Raw genomic sequence first — 15,772 nt, 5'->3', positions numbered from 1 at the left:
TTCATCATGGCATTTTTACATTTAACATTTTAGAACAGAAAGGCAAATGTGTAGGCTTGAGACCAGGATGTTTAATCCTAATATAACCTGGTTTTGGATGGTATATTGTTTTCTTTTACACAATTGCCACACGTTCGGCATTAACATTATTTCATTATACTTATTATTATTATTGCTATTTACTATTATTCTATTGGACAGCTGTGGGAAAAACAACAAAATGTAACGTCTTTCAAAAGATGGTGTGAGGGCATTTAAAGCAGGCAGCTTTTACTGAATAGGTACAGATGAGTTGAATTAAATAGTTAATGAAAGAAATAAACAAGTAAGAACAAAAATCTTTATATTTGCAAAGAATCTACTTTATAGGAGTATTTCTCAAAGTGCAGTTTGGGGACTCACCAAATAAGGTGGGAATATCTAAACCTGTCAGACACAGAGAATGTGGACATTATGAGAACTATTTTGACAGCAAACATTTAGTCCACTGTCTGAAGAATAAGAATAAAATTATTATTATCATCGTTTTCTTTCTTGTTATTATGTACAGTAGACCCTTGACATACGAATTTAATTGGTTACGAAGGGTTGTTCTTAAGTCAAAATGTTTGTTAGTTAAACCTATTTTTCCCATAAGAAATAATTTAAATAGAATTAATCCGTGCCAGACCTCCCAAACCCCCCCTTACCTAACCTTTCTAATGTATTAAATGGTCTTTTTTGTTATAAATACAAGTATACATTTCCCTTAAAGCTTAAATTATTATTAATATTTCCTTCTTTATTTCAATAGCTTTGTATTTTGTAGGTAAGAAAGAATAACTTCCTTCTTCTCTCTTACTCAATGTCCCCTCTGTCTGATGCACAGTGACAGCTACTGGCAGGAGTAATTATACAACAACAAAAAACACTTTCTCTGCAGCTTATAAATATAAGAAAACATATAATTATAATATAAATATAATTATAATATAAAGAAAACACTGGAAAAACACTGTCCACTGTTTGAATGTTTGCTCACTGTATATATATACAGTCATGTGAAAAAGTTAGAACACCCCATGAGAACCTTTGTCTTTTTGAACATATTTAAACAAATGAACATTTGAGCTTCACCACATGTAAATGATTTTCCGGACAGTGGAATGGCTGATTTCTAATTGTTTTTAGATCTTTTTAAATCCCTTCCCAGACTCATATGCATTTACAACCTTCTTTCTGAAGGCCTCAGAAAGCTCTGTAGATCTCACCATGGTGATATCACTTACTTCAACAATTAAGAGCAAACCAAAATAATGTCTGAGGTTTAAATAAAACTCCAATGTCCTGTAACAATGGTCTAATCATTGCAGCTGATGTGGTGCACTGGATTCTAATTTTAGACATTTTAAGTAGTAATAAATGTGGGGGTGTCCTAACTTTTTCCTCACAATAAATTTCCATTTTTGTTCATTACATTTTACAGCTTGTGTTTAAAAGTAATTTTTTAACATTTTATTTGTTTAGTTATATAAGCTCCATCTCTCAGTACTGTTCAAATGAAGCTCAAATGTTCAAATGTTTAAATATGTTCAAAAAGACAAAGGATTTCATGGGGTGTCCAAACTTTTTCACATGACTGTGTATATATATATATTAGGGCTGTCGAAGTTAACGCGATAATAACGCATTAACGGGATCTCAATTTAACGCGATTAAAAAAAATTGTGCCATTAACGCAATTTCTAGTTCATGTTGAGACTTGACTGGTAGAACAAACGTTTTAATGTCGGACATGTCACCGTTTTTCATTTGCGGTTTGTTAACAAAATGTAAAAGAGCGTCGTAGCATTTGCACTTGCATAATAAAGAAATAAATACATGCTATATTCACAAGTTGTCGGGAGCAGAACACTTTATTAACTTATTCTGTTACGGTAAAGAATACCGGACAGCTGAGTCAAGCACGTTAGTCCATGAACTATGGAAGCCCCAAAGGGTCAAAACACACTCACTTCGTGTAGAAACGTCCATTAAACCACTGGATAGTATTACTGCCTAGTATGTGAGTGAATAAAACTCCCTTACAGTTTTCTCTTGTCCCAGCAGTTTTTAACATAAGTACATTTAGCATAAAATGTGTTCACCATTTTAATTGTAACATTTCACTTAAAAATCCTTGTTTTCTATAACATTTACACAGATTTTTTTTAATGCGATTAATCGCGATTAACTATATGAAATTCTGAGATTAATCGCGATTAAAAAAAATTATCGTTTGACAGCCCTAATATATATATATATATATATATATATATATATATATATATATATATATAGAGAGAGAGAGAGAGAGAGAGAGAGAGAGAGAGAGAGACGCTTGGAGTCAACTTGTTCGTGACGTCACGTGTTTCGCAAATTTCGGTTCGTAATCCGAAATTTGTTCGTACGTTCAGTTGAAAAAGATCGTTCGTAACTCAAGGGTCTACTGTACAGGAAAAGTTGTATTAATTTGTATATAAAAACCTCATGTTATGTTAGTTGTTGTTATAATATTTAATATTTGGTCACATTACTCTAAGGCAGGGGTGTCAAACTCATTTTCACAGAGGGCCACGGCAGCATTATGGTGGCCCTCAAAGGGCCGTTTGCAATGTATCCTGTTGTGATTGCTGTCTGCCTTTTAAATCTTGGACAATTAGGTTTTTTTTTTGGAGGCTAAATTTAGCATACTTAGTGCTGTGTTTGGTGTCAAAATGCCAAAGTTATATTGTATCTATAATTGTACTCCTTTACCACCGACATGGCCTCATAACACACAAGTCGTTCCGTTTTTTTTCTTGAAGCACAAACTTGTGTTTTGCTTTCCCATCTTTGATAGAATTCCCTCCTTCTGCATCAATTTGTCTCTCTTCTTGACAAAGACTAGCACATCCCCCTCCCGCACATGTGCTGTCACCGGCCATCTTTTTACACCTGCAAGCAGTGGGTTTCCAAAGAGAGCGAAATAGTATATGGACAGTCACACTATGTCCTGACTGAATTATCCAGCATTCAGCAGGCCTGTTAGACACTTAGCCAGGTAGAAAGAATTGCTAAGATTCAAACTTGAGAGCTATAGCTCTTCACAGTGGTGAGCTTGCGTATTAGAATGCTCCGCCACCTGATCAACATTTATTTATGTCATTTTCACTATACTCATTTTCACAGAGGGCCACGTCAGCATTATGGGCCACCATAGACAATTTCCTTCCTTCTGCATCAATTTGTCTCTTCTTGGACATTTTGGGATTATTTGTAGATATTTCTCAACTTTACTTGTTTGAAACCCTTGAAGCCTTAGTTTAATGCTGATGTGGAAACACCACCATCTAGTGGCGGGATACGGTCACTTCATGGGTCACAAAATCGACATGCATTGTGGAAGATGTAGTTTATGTACGATTTTACAATATATTTTAGGACAATCATACTCTTTTTAAGCTTTCATGGGCCACATAAAATGACGTGGCAGGCTGAATTCGGCCTGCGGGCCTTGAGTTTGACACGTGCTCTAAGGGATATTAAACCTTTAATGCCATATAAATGTTTAAATGTTGTAAATAAATAATCACTGATGCATTAAACTACACTAAAACTGTGCCATTATCTTCCTTTTGTGGAGGAACTTTAACCTGCTACACATAAGTGAGTGTGTTACAAACCAGATCAAAGATGATTTGCATAAAAAGGAAAAACAAATCCATTAAAATTTAGTGGATTTTTTCCACAAAATATGGAAACTTGGCTACATTGTAAACAATGTCTGCCTTAACTATAAACATAAGCTCGCCTGGCTGAAAAAGAAAATAAATTAACAGATCAGTGTGCTATAGATGTGTAAAAAAAATAAAAAAATAAAAAAAAATATTGCATGTGGTGAAAAAAAGGTACAGGTAAAATCTAAATGATTCAACCCCCATTGCAAAATGTATAAACCAGCTGTTTGCAGTAAACCCTTCCAACAACAACAATTTAAAAAGCCCAACACAACTAAGATTACAAGTGGTTTCTCCAAATTCAACACAAAATGCCATTTTTAATGACTACTGCAGTCTCAGAAGACACATTTGTGTTCTGAGAGCACACATTTGCAAATCAGGTGTTATCTCAAGCACACCTGATGCAACTAATCAAGGACTTAAGTAGCTACATCAGGTGTGCTTGAGATAGGGACTGGGTAGGGAGAGAATTGAGAGAGAGAATTGTCCAGAACGCTAAGAGCAGAAATAATTGCCTTGTGCAAATATAGCAATTGTATGTTCCTAGAGATACAGTTGGAAGCTTAGTTATCAAGTTTAAGTTAAAGGAACACTGACTACACTATCTGGACGTGGCAGAAAGAGGAAGCTATCACCATCTGCCACCAGATTCCTGAGGAGGCGGGTGGTCAAAAAACCCTCGACCTGCAGAAAGATTTGGTGGCAGCAGACACTGAGGTTTGCACAGTAAGGTGCATAGTAAACACTTTCTTTGCCTTTGTCCGAACTTCAAGACGTACACCTCTGCTGACCCAAAAGCACAGGAGAATTTGGCTCCAATATGCTCCAAACCTTATAAATAAGCCACAGAAGTTTTGGTATTCTGTTCTGTCGATTAATGAAACAATAGTGCAACTTTGTTGATGCAACTTTTTGGCCAATGGATTAGAGGGGTGTCTGAAGGAGAATGAAGTGTACCGTGAAAAGAACACCCTGCCTCCAGTGAAGCCTGGTGGTTTGGTGATGCTCTTGGGCTGTTTTGCTTACTCTGGCACTGGAAACCTGCAAGATGGATTTAATCAAGTATTGGTGGCTCAGTGGGTAGCATTGTCGCCTTACAGCAAGAAGGTCCTGGGTTTGATTCCCAGGTGTAGCGGTCCAGGTCCTTTCTGTATGGAGTTTGCATGTTTTCCCCGTGTCTGTGTAGGTTTCCTCCAGGAGCTCTGGTTTCCTCCCACAGTCCAAAGACAGGCAAGTGAGGTGAATTGGAGATATAAAATTGTCCATGACTGTGTTTGGCATTAAAGACTTGAACTGATTAATCTTGTGTAACGAGTAACTACCATTTCTGTCATGAATGTAACCAAAAGTAAGTAAAACATGACGTTAAAATCCTAATAAATAATAAATAAATGAATTATCAAGTATCAGGGTCAGAATTCCTATGAGAAAATGTCATTGGATCTTCTAACAGGACAGTTATCCCAGGCATACCTCAAAGTCCACCAATGCTTGATTTCAGAAGACGTTCTGGAAGGTTCTGGAGAGGCTGTCACAAAACTGGGTGCAGCAGTACTGTGCTAATGTGTTCAGTTTCTTACAAAACTGCACCCTGTTGATTAAATACACATGATGTGATGGTCAAGGTAATATTTCTTAAAATAAATGAATACGGCATGACTAAATAGTGTCTAAATTATTTTATTATTATAAATTATTATATTCCGTTCTGCTACCGGTCGCCTGACTTGAACCCCATAGAAATCTTTGGTGGGATTTGAAGAAGGCGGTGGCACCACACAAACCCTAGAGAACATTAGTGAACTAAAAGCCATTTCCCATGAAAAGTGGCTAAGATTCCTTAGAAATGCTGCCAGAGAGCTGGTGTCTGGCTATGAGTCATGTTTGTAACAGTAAAAGGGTGCTGTTTTAAAGACGCTTGTCATTAAGAAAGGAGTTGAGTAATACTGAGACTGCAGTAGTTATTAAAAGTGGCATTTTGTGTTGAATTCGGAGAAACCACTTGTTATACTGTGTGGAGATTGTTTCATTGGTTTATTGCAAACAGCTGAAATTTTGCTAATAAACCCAATTTGCAATGGGGGGGGTAAATCATTTTAATTGCAACTGTACTATTCTGTACTATTTTACCAGACAGAGTGTTTATTAAAGCAGACTGTAAAATAAAAAAAACTGTGGTGTTTACAATTAAGATGATACAGTCTGAGGAAATGTAGGCTTAATAAAACTGGCAGTTCCGGTCATAACAATATGAACACAAGGATTTACTCAGCTAAACTGTGTTATTAACCGCATGGAAGGTTGCATCAGTGCATTGAAGCACCTCCTATAGAACTGAATTAAACAGTAAGCCTGATGTTTGTTATGGATTAGACTTCTCTGATGTTTAACCTTTGGGGGTAGCCTGCATAACATGTGCGAGCTTTCTCAAAATGAGGAATGTCACTTAGATCACATCCAGCTCTGTAAAACAATCCCAGGCCTTGGATGTTTGTATGACTCAAACTATTCTTTTTCTAGCATGGATTGCTAAATTAGTTTAACATGTGGTTCTGTGTTAAGATGCTGTGTGCAGCAGTACTGTGCTAATGTGCTGTGCTAACTACACCCTGTTGATTAAATACACATGATGTGATAGTCAAGGTAATATTTCTTAAAATAAATGAATACGGCATGACTAAATAGTCTCTAAATTATTATATTATTATAAATTATTATATTCCGCTCTGCTACCGGTCGGCTGGGCGCCCCTAGACTTTGTGAAATTGGTCACATAAGTCTGCTGGATGGGAAATGGAATTTAAAAAAAAACACACCAGTGCTGACATTTCAAACTCGTCGGTTCGAAATTTAGCTCTGCCATCAGACAGGCTGGGCGCCTACATGAACAACGATTGGCTGTTGTCCAAGGGGGGTGGCGGAGGGGACCTTATAACTGATGCAATTACGACCTCTGCTGGCTGACTGATGGCATCTGCACAGGGAAGAGGAATAATGTGGACCAGGGTGTGTCTCCGTACACAAAGCTGATCCACATGTGAATTCGGCTCATGGAGGTGAAAACATGCAGTCGGCTGCTGCACACTTGTCGGAGGGGTGTGTGTTACACATGGCTCTCCTCAGTCAGAGTAGAGATTAACATCAGTAGAAAGGAAGCGTAATACAATCGGGTCATTGGATATGACTAGATTGGGAGGAAAATTGGGGGGAAATGCAAAAAAAAAAAAAAAAACTGACACAAAAAAGAGGGTGGGGTCTTCGGAGCTGTGTAAGGACCTTGATTAGAAGGGGTGGGGTCTTCGGAGCTGTGTAAGGACCTTGATTCGAAGGGGTGGGGTCTTCGGAGCTGTGTAAGGACCTTGATTAGAAGGGGTGGGGTCTTCGGAGCTGTGTAAGGACCTTGATTAGAAGGGGTGGGGTCTTCGGAGCTGTGTAAGGACCTTGATTAGAAGGGGTGGGGTCTTCGGAGCTGTGTAAGGACCTTGATTAGAAGACAGAGGTGCCTGTACAGAAGCGGAGAAATGCAGAGATCAGTGCATGACTCTCCGTGTGCAAAACCGGTCTTATGTGTGAATAAGATAGAGCGTGTGTCAGGCAAATATACCCTTCTTGGATGTGGTTGGGGTATCCAGCAGCGGAAGACAAATTGGCTACGCTTAATTGGAAGAAAGAGTAAACAAGAAAATGAATACACTGAACATCACATATATAATTGCATACATGGTTAAACATTTGACAGACACATTTGTGTCATCTGTCATATTTGTGCTTTATTTTTTCCAGATAAAATTACATTTTTATGCTTTCCTTAAAATTTCAGCCCTATTTTACACGCTCAACTCCGATCAGACGTTCTGTTAGATGACTAATGTAAATGTTTATACATACTGTCATTTAGATCTCACACTGAAGTGCTTTCCATGTCTCATTAGCATCAATCTGCATGTTCAAACATTTCATTAAAGCAGATGGCACATTCTACACAATCAATGACAGTTTTGGTGCTTTTGCTTGACAACTGCCATCAGGCTGTGCAACTCAACGGTCTACAGAATAACATTCATGAAAGATTTAATTTCTCCTCAATAAGTAAGACAATCATTTTTGCTGGTTACTGAATTAGAGCAGTAAACTATTAACTGAGTTACAAACTTGTCAAGATGCTTGTAAAGGACAGTTACGCAAAGATTTTTAAATAAATAAAGAAGTTTAGGACAGATCCTGTATAATTATATACACCGACCAGGCATAACCTTATGACCACTGACAGGTGAAGTGAATAACACTGATTATCTCTTCATCACGGCACCTGTTAGTGGGTGGGATATATTAGGCAGCAAGTGAACATTTTATCCTCAAAGTTGATGTGTTAGAAGCAGGAAGAATTCGCAGGCATAAGGATTGGACCGAGTTTGACAAGAGCCTAATTGTGATGGCTAGACGACTGGGTCAGAGCATCTCCAAAACTGCAGCTTTTGTGGGGTGGTCTGCAGTGGTCAGTATATATCAAAAGTGGTCCAAGGAAGTAGCAGTGGTGTACTAGCAACAGGGTCATGGGCAGCCAAGGCTCATTGATGCACGTGGGGAGCGAAGGCTGGCCCGTGTGGTCCGATCAAACAGACGAGCTACTGTAGCTCATATTGCTGAAGAAGTTAATGCTGGTTCTGATAGAAAGGTGTCAGAACACACAGTGCATCGTTGTATGGGGCTGCAGAGCCGCAGATCAGTCAGGGTGCCCATGCTGACCCCTGTCCACCACCGAAAGCGCCAACAATGGGCACGTGAGCATCGGAACTGGACCACGGAGCAATGGAAGAAGGTGGCCTGGTCTGATGAATCACGTTTTCTTTTACGGGTCAGGGCTGTTTTTGCAGCAAAAGGGAAGGTGGTCATAATATTATGCCTGATCGGTGTAGATGTGCAGGTTTTTCAAGGTGTGTTGTTTCAATGACAGTGAATTATTAAGTTTGGACTAAATTAAGCTTGGTCCGTGGACTAAATCTGTAATATCTGTAATATCTGTAATATTGGCACAATAATGGCTATTTCTTATTTGCTGTCTCAGTTGTCTCTTAATTAAAGCATTTTTCTTTTAAATAGTCAATCGTTGCATTCTCCTACTTACACTTGTTTACCTGCTGCAGGTGACGGAGGTGAATTTGAACAACATGCTGTGCCCAGCTGTGTCCGATCCGTTTTATGGGCCGTGGTACCGCGTGTGGGCGGTCGCTCACCAAACGGCGCTGACATTGGTGCACGGCAAAGCACTCACGGTCATCTCCCAGTACGTCATGCCTGCCCTGGGCCACCTGCTTCACTCCGCCCGTCAGCGCTCCAAGAAGATCGACTGATGCACAACAGTTACTTGCCTTGCCTTTTGTTAATGGTCAGCTCATTTACAACAGAAACTTTCTTCTTCAGTTGCCTTTAACATTTTAGTTTCGGCTGATTTAACTTGAACAGTTATGGAAGGCCAATCCAGTGATTTCTCAGTTCATGGATGGTTCATGAACTGGATCATTGTTTGTATTGTCTTTGCAACAGTGGACAAATGATAGATGTTGAAGCAGTCCCACTTGGAAAGTAATTTCTTTTAGATTCTAATGTGTGAGTCCTTAAGGAGTAAAGGGTGTACAAGCATTTGGGACCCAGCCCAACTAAATAAGTACTCACATATTTTCTGTTGCACCATTAAGGAACCAACTACAGCATGTTACACTCAAACACCTTTTCCTTCTTTATTTGAAATGTATTAAGTAAGTGAGCAGTTTGATTACCCAGACACAGAATCTGCTTCTCCTGGGTAACCAGACTAGATATTTGTCCACGCCTGCATCTATTTGCATTTTAATCAGTAATGTTGCCAATTAGGAAGTTTGTATTTAAAGACATTCAGTGTACTCGTTGTGGTTAACGTGTTGTAGCTAGTGTCAGTGTAATATTGTATCTGTAACGGCGATGCGTGGTGCTTTTATGTTTTCTGCTCTCGAATCTTCTCAACAAATTAAAGGTCAGATTTTAGAGTGGTTGAGTATAACCATGTTACCATGTTACTTCTAATAACTCCCACTGAATCTACCAGGTAAAGCTGTGGTTACACTAGTGACATACTGTATGTTTTAATGGTATTTGACATCTCTTATGAATTTCATTTAAAGGTAAACGTCTATTTGCACTCTTGCCTTACCGCAGACTGTCTTGTTAGAAGCTTTGCCAGAAGGCCGCTCAGGTGGCGCAGCGGTAAAAACCTGCTAGCACACCAGAGCTGGGATCTCGAATACATCGTATCGTATCGAATCTCGGCTCTGCCATCCGGCTGACATGAACAATGATTGGCCTGTTGTTTATATAGGGGTGTGGGGTATTAAGCCGGATAGGGTCTCCTCGTGACTGATGCGACTGCGACCTCTGCTGGCTGATTGATGGCGCCTGCACAGAGGTGGGGAAAAAGTGCGTTGATCAGGGTGTGTCTCTCCGTACACAAGGCTGATTCGCATATATACACTCGCCTAGTGTGGGTGAAAAGATGCATACGGCTGCTGCCCACGTGTCGGAGGGGGCGTGGGTTAGCTTCGTTCTCCTCAAATCAGAGCGGGGGTCAGCATTGGGGGAGAGGAAGCGTGAAGCAATCGGGCAATTGGACGCGCTAAAAAGTCGGGAGAAAAAGGGGAGAAAATGCATAAACAAAAAATAAAAATTAATTAAAAAATGAAAACATAAATGGTATTCATGTTAGCTGAAATTGTATTTAGCTAATTAGTTGTATACTTTAAAAAGGATAGGACTTCTGATTCAGCATAACCAAACCCAAACACCATTGAAGTGCCTGCTAGCAGCAAGCAGAGGTAGTGCAGCACTGTGAGGTGAAAACAGTTGAGTTGACACGTTTACCTGCATTCAGATCGCCAACCAGACCTGAAAGTGAAGCTTCACGTTATAACACAGCAAATGCTAAATAGACAAAGTGATACAAAACCTTGTGTCACCCTAGTGACCACGGAAAATATCATCCAATAAATCTGTAAATACTATAATACAGTTAACATATTTGTAGTTGGTTAAAAGGATAATTTAGATGGTGTAGCTGTCTTGTCCACTTTTGTAACTGTTTTAGGTAGCTTTTATCATATATTGCATACAAAACGAGTACAAAACATACACAGTTTGATTTGAACTCCAGTGTAAAATATAGCTTAGAGAATCAGAATTGGTTAAAATGTGAAGGAAACCACCATGATAAACAATTTCTGTTTTTAAATCTCCCGGTATGATGATGACCTTTTTCTGGTGTAACAACAGCTTTACAGAGTGTAAGTAGATATAAAATGACTATCAAACTGCATTTCTAAATACGTTTTATATGGAACTTTTGTAACATCATTTTTGTTCTGTCAAGGCCATTTTACAAACATCTGTTCATCTATGTATTATATTTGCGATTTTTTCTGTTTGAGTTAAAGTTTTTCTTGTATTGCACATTAACATACATGTTAAAGGAAAAGTGGTGTCCAACATGACAGAGGTCTAGAGTTAGTATAGATTGTAACTTTTTTTTTTTTAACTGTGACAATGTCTCTGACCTGTTAGATCACTCTTAGACTCTGTTCTCAGCCAAGAAACTTTTTTATCAGTCGTATTCTAGGGTTTTTATTAACCTCAAAAAAGGGAACCGAGGCATTTGCGGATGTTACATTTGCTTGTACATAAAAGTGTAATTCATGAATGAATCACTGCAGATTTAATGTAAGTGCTGTTGCTCTGCCAGATATGAAGTACGTCATGAACCAGTACTGACTGTTCTCAGTTCAGTGATTTTAGTTAGTGTATCATAACAGGCTTCTACTGGAATCCAGATGGTGTTTTCTTAAACTGTCTGTGTATCGCAATGATTGAAAGGGAGATTTGTAGATTTTTTTGTACATATTTTGGTGAAGTACTGTACTAAACCATGTTACAAAAATAAAGTTCCTCCACCTACTCATTTCCTCACATTTACTTACAGCACTGTCACAACTATTTTGTGTGAAAATAGTTTCACACTGAACTATCTAAGTGATGAATGCACTTGTATATATAAAACAGATACTGCATATTTAAAACTGTCTACAACAAGAAAATGTGCTAAACAGCAACTGCACACTTCTTTTTCCAGGGACTTTTCATTTACAGTTGCAGTTGTTAAAGGTATCATGGTTATGTGTATAGAATTGAATGAAAATACACCGATCAGCCATAACATTAAAATCATCTCCTTGTTTATACACTCACTGTCTATTTTATCAGCTCCACTTACCATATAGAAGCAATTACTGACTGTAGTCCATCTGTTTCTCTGCATGCTTTGTTAGCCCCCTTTCATGCTGTTCTTCAATGGTCAGGACCCCCACAGGACCACTACAGAGTAGGTATTATTTGGGTGGTGGTTCTTTCTCAGCACTACAGTGACACTGACATGCTGGTGGTGTGTTAGTGTGTGTTGTGCTGGTATGAGTGGATAAGACAGCAGCACTGCTGGAGTTTTTGAACACCTCACTGTCACTGCTGGACTGAGAATAGTCCACCAACCAAAAATATCCAGCCAACAGCGCCCCCGTGGGCAGCGTCCTGACGGATAAATAGATGAGCGATCATCTCTGACTTTACATCTACGAGGTGGATCAACTAGGTAGGAGTGTCTAATAGAGTGGACAGTGAGTGGACACGATATTTAAAAACTCCAGCAGCGCTGCTGTGTCTGATCCACTCATACCAGCACAACACACACTAACACACCATCACCATGTCATTGTCACTGCAGTGCTGAGAATGATCCACCACCTAAATAATACCTGCTCTGTAGTGGTCCTGTGGGGGTCCAGACCATTGAAGAACAGGGTGAAAGAAGGCTAAAAAAGTATGTAGAGAAACAGATGGACTACAGTCAATTGTAGAACTACAAAGTGCTTCTATATGGTAAGTGGAGCTGATAAAATTGAGTGAGTGTAGAAACAAGGAGGTGGTTTTAATGTTATGGCTGATCAGTGTATACAAGATGTCTCAGTAAACCGAAAGAATTAATACATGAGCAATTTTGATAAATGAACAGAATTTGGAGTTTAACTGAAAAATATCTAGTTCCTTTGACAAATTTCCATGTGCACCATTAACCTCAGTACTTCGTGAAACATTCCTCTGCTCTGACAATTTCTAATATGCGAATGCATATTAGGCTTTTGTGCTGCAGCTATTTATTTAATTCCCACCAAAGATTTTCTATATTATTTAAACCTGAGGACTGAGAAAGGCACTTCAGGATATTCTAGGACTGACTCCTTAACCAAGCTTTCTTTGACTTGGAATTGGGATCATTGTCTTGCTGGAAAGTCACAGTTTTCACCAAGGTTTAGTTTCACCAAAGGAGACATCTGCAAAATTCTCGAGTATTTCCGTGAATCCTGTCACATGGTCAAGATTGCCAGTTTCTGCAGCAAAAAAAACATCCCCACATCACTGACCCAGCCCCATGCCTGACCATAAGGAAAGTATTCCTCTGGTTATAACCCTCGCCTTTCTTGCGCCAGACAAACCGCTGATCCATATGGCCAAACGGTTCCTGTTTTGATTTGTCACTCCATAGAACTGTGTTCCAGAAGTCTACAGGCATATACAGTAGTGTTAAAAAAAAATAGCAGTGATTTTAAAAAAGTGAATAAAGCACAAAATCATTCTAATAACTTTTATTTCCATGAATGCAAATGCACTGAAAATACTACACTTTCAATTCTAAATCAAAACATTAACCAAATTTAGCCAGTTTGTGTTCATCCTTTACAGAAAAATAAGAAAAATGAATATTAGGCTGTTCAAAAAAATAGCAGTGCCAGCATTTTTCTCAAAAAATTTATCTATAAACTAAAAATGTTTGAGGTTTTACTTTACTTTAAATTACTGAACTAATATTTAGTGGCATAACAATTGTTTCCGAGATCTGTGTTGCATGGAGTCGACCAACTTCTGGCTCCTCTGAACAGGTATTCCAGTCCAGGATGATTAGACTACATTCCACAGTTCTTCTGCATTTTTGGGTTTTGCCTCAAAAGAACGCATTTCAGATTTCAGCCCACAAGTTCTCTATGAGATTGAAGTCAGGAGATTGGGCTGGCCACTCTATTACCTCAATCTTGTTTGTCTGTAACCAAGATGTTTTGGGTCATTGTCATGTTGAAACACCCATTTTAAGGGCATTTCTTCTTCGACATAGGGCAACATGATCTCCTCAAGTATTCTGATATATTTAAATTGATCCATGATACCTCGTATGTGATAACTAGACGTAACACCATGGTATGAGAAACATCCCCATATCATCATTTTGTACCACCATGCTTTACTGTCTTCAGTGTACTGTGGCTTGAATTCAGTGCTCGAGGGTCGTCTGACATACTGTCTACGTCCACTAGACCCAAAAAGAACAATTTTCCTTTCACCAGTCCACAAATGTTGAGCCATTTCTCTTTGGACCAGTTAATGTGTTCCTTGGCAAATTTGAACCCATTCAGGACGTGTCTTTTTCTTAACAACGGGACTATGCAAGGAGTTCTTGCTGGTAAATTGGCTTCACTTAATCATCTTCTGTACTCACTGGGAACTTCAGATGTTCCTTGATCTTTCTGGAGGTGATCATTGGCTGAACCTTTGCCATTTTGGCTATTCTTCGATCCAATCGAACAGTAGTTCCATACTTCCTTCTGCATCTTTCAGGTTTTAGTTGTCACTTCAAGACATTGGAGATCATTTTAGCTGAGCAGCCTATCATTTGCTGCACTTTTCTGTATGTTTTTTCCATCTACAATCAACTTTTTAATCAAAGTACGCTGTTCATCAGAACAATGTCTGGAACAACCCATTTTACCCAGTATTTCAGAAGGAAATGTGCTATGACCAACCTGTGCAACATTTGCCCCCCTCCTACCTTAAATAAGGGCCTAAATTGACACCCGTTCTTCTGCAGAATGAATGACTTCACCAATTGAACTCCTCACTGCTATTATTTTGAACAACCACCTTTCAATCAATGCTTCGATTACTCAGAATGAGCGGCATGCATGTCCTAATTGTTGGGTTTGTTTTGTTTTCATTACTCTACTACACTTTCAAGTAAAATTTTTGCTATGTAGAAATAGCATTTCTACTAAAAACAGTGATTTATCAGGTCAATGGTGTTGGACTGCTATTTTTTTGAACACCACTGTATATCCACATTCATTCTACCATATCCCAGTCGACTCTACCTTCAAGAATAGCATGGGCTATAAAGTTTTTGGTTGTTAAGTGATCTTTTAGCTGCTACTGACATTTGTCCCAGTCTTTATCATGTCATCCTATAAGTGTTTTGCAGTAACACAGGGGGTTTCCATCCTTGTCCTGATGAGATTGCTAAGCCATCTAAATAAAATGTTGGTCTTTCTCCCACAGCCAGGCAGAATTGCTGCTGCACCATAACTTTGGAACTTCCAGACAATACTCCCAGTGGTGTCTCGAGGAACGTTCAAGGTCTTAGAGATCTTTCACCCATTGTGCTATTGATGCAATGGAATTCTCTCACCTGCTCAGCTTTTGTGACAGATTTTTAGTTGTTATGCTGGTTGCAACACTTGAGTCTCTGAGTGGTGTTTATATAACACATCACAGCTTCCTTGAGTTTGCAAAGGTTTAAATCATGTGGTAAGCCAGCTTTAGGTCAAACAGACTAGCAGTAGGTGGGTCCAAAGTCTACTTGGAAGAATAAGGTGCAAGGTGGGAAGGCTATCTGTTCAGTCATATTTACATTTAAACAGTTAATTCAAATAAGAAGTATTTCAGGTATACAATGATTAGGCATAACATTATGACCACCTTCCTAATATTGTGTTGGCTCCCCTTTTGCAGCCCCCTACGTAACAAACTATAATTCACTGTTTATTCTGACACCTTTCTGTCAGAACCAGCATTAACTTCTTCAGGAATCTGAGCTACAGTAGCTCGTCTGTTGGATCAGACTACACTGGCCAGCC

The 15,772-nt window shown here is 38.9% G+C and overlaps 1 protein-coding gene across 1 annotated transcript in view; it reads left to right on the top strand.

The window, feature by feature from the left end:
* The window catches only part of LOC134330327 (transmembrane protein 164), a 53,846-nt gene extending 42,129 nt beyond the window's left edge, over positions 1-11,717 (top strand). The window contains exon 6 of the mRNA XM_063011401.1: positions 8,885-11,717. Coding sequence (XP_062867471.1) covers positions 8,885-9,091 — 207 coding nt within the window. The 3' untranslated portion in view covers positions 9,092-11,717. The remainder of the gene's footprint in view (positions 1-8,884) is intronic.
* The last annotated feature ends 4,055 nt before the right edge of the window (positions 11,718-15,772 follow it).

Source organism: Trichomycterus rosablanca, chromosome 16, assembly GCF_030014385.1.
Source record: "Trichomycterus rosablanca isolate fTriRos1 chromosome 16, fTriRos1.hap1, whole genome shotgun sequence".
Classification (NCBI taxonomy): domain Eukaryota; kingdom Metazoa; phylum Chordata; class Actinopteri; order Siluriformes; family Trichomycteridae; genus Trichomycterus; species Trichomycterus rosablanca.
This window is presented reverse-complemented; position numbering and strand designations above follow the sequence as displayed.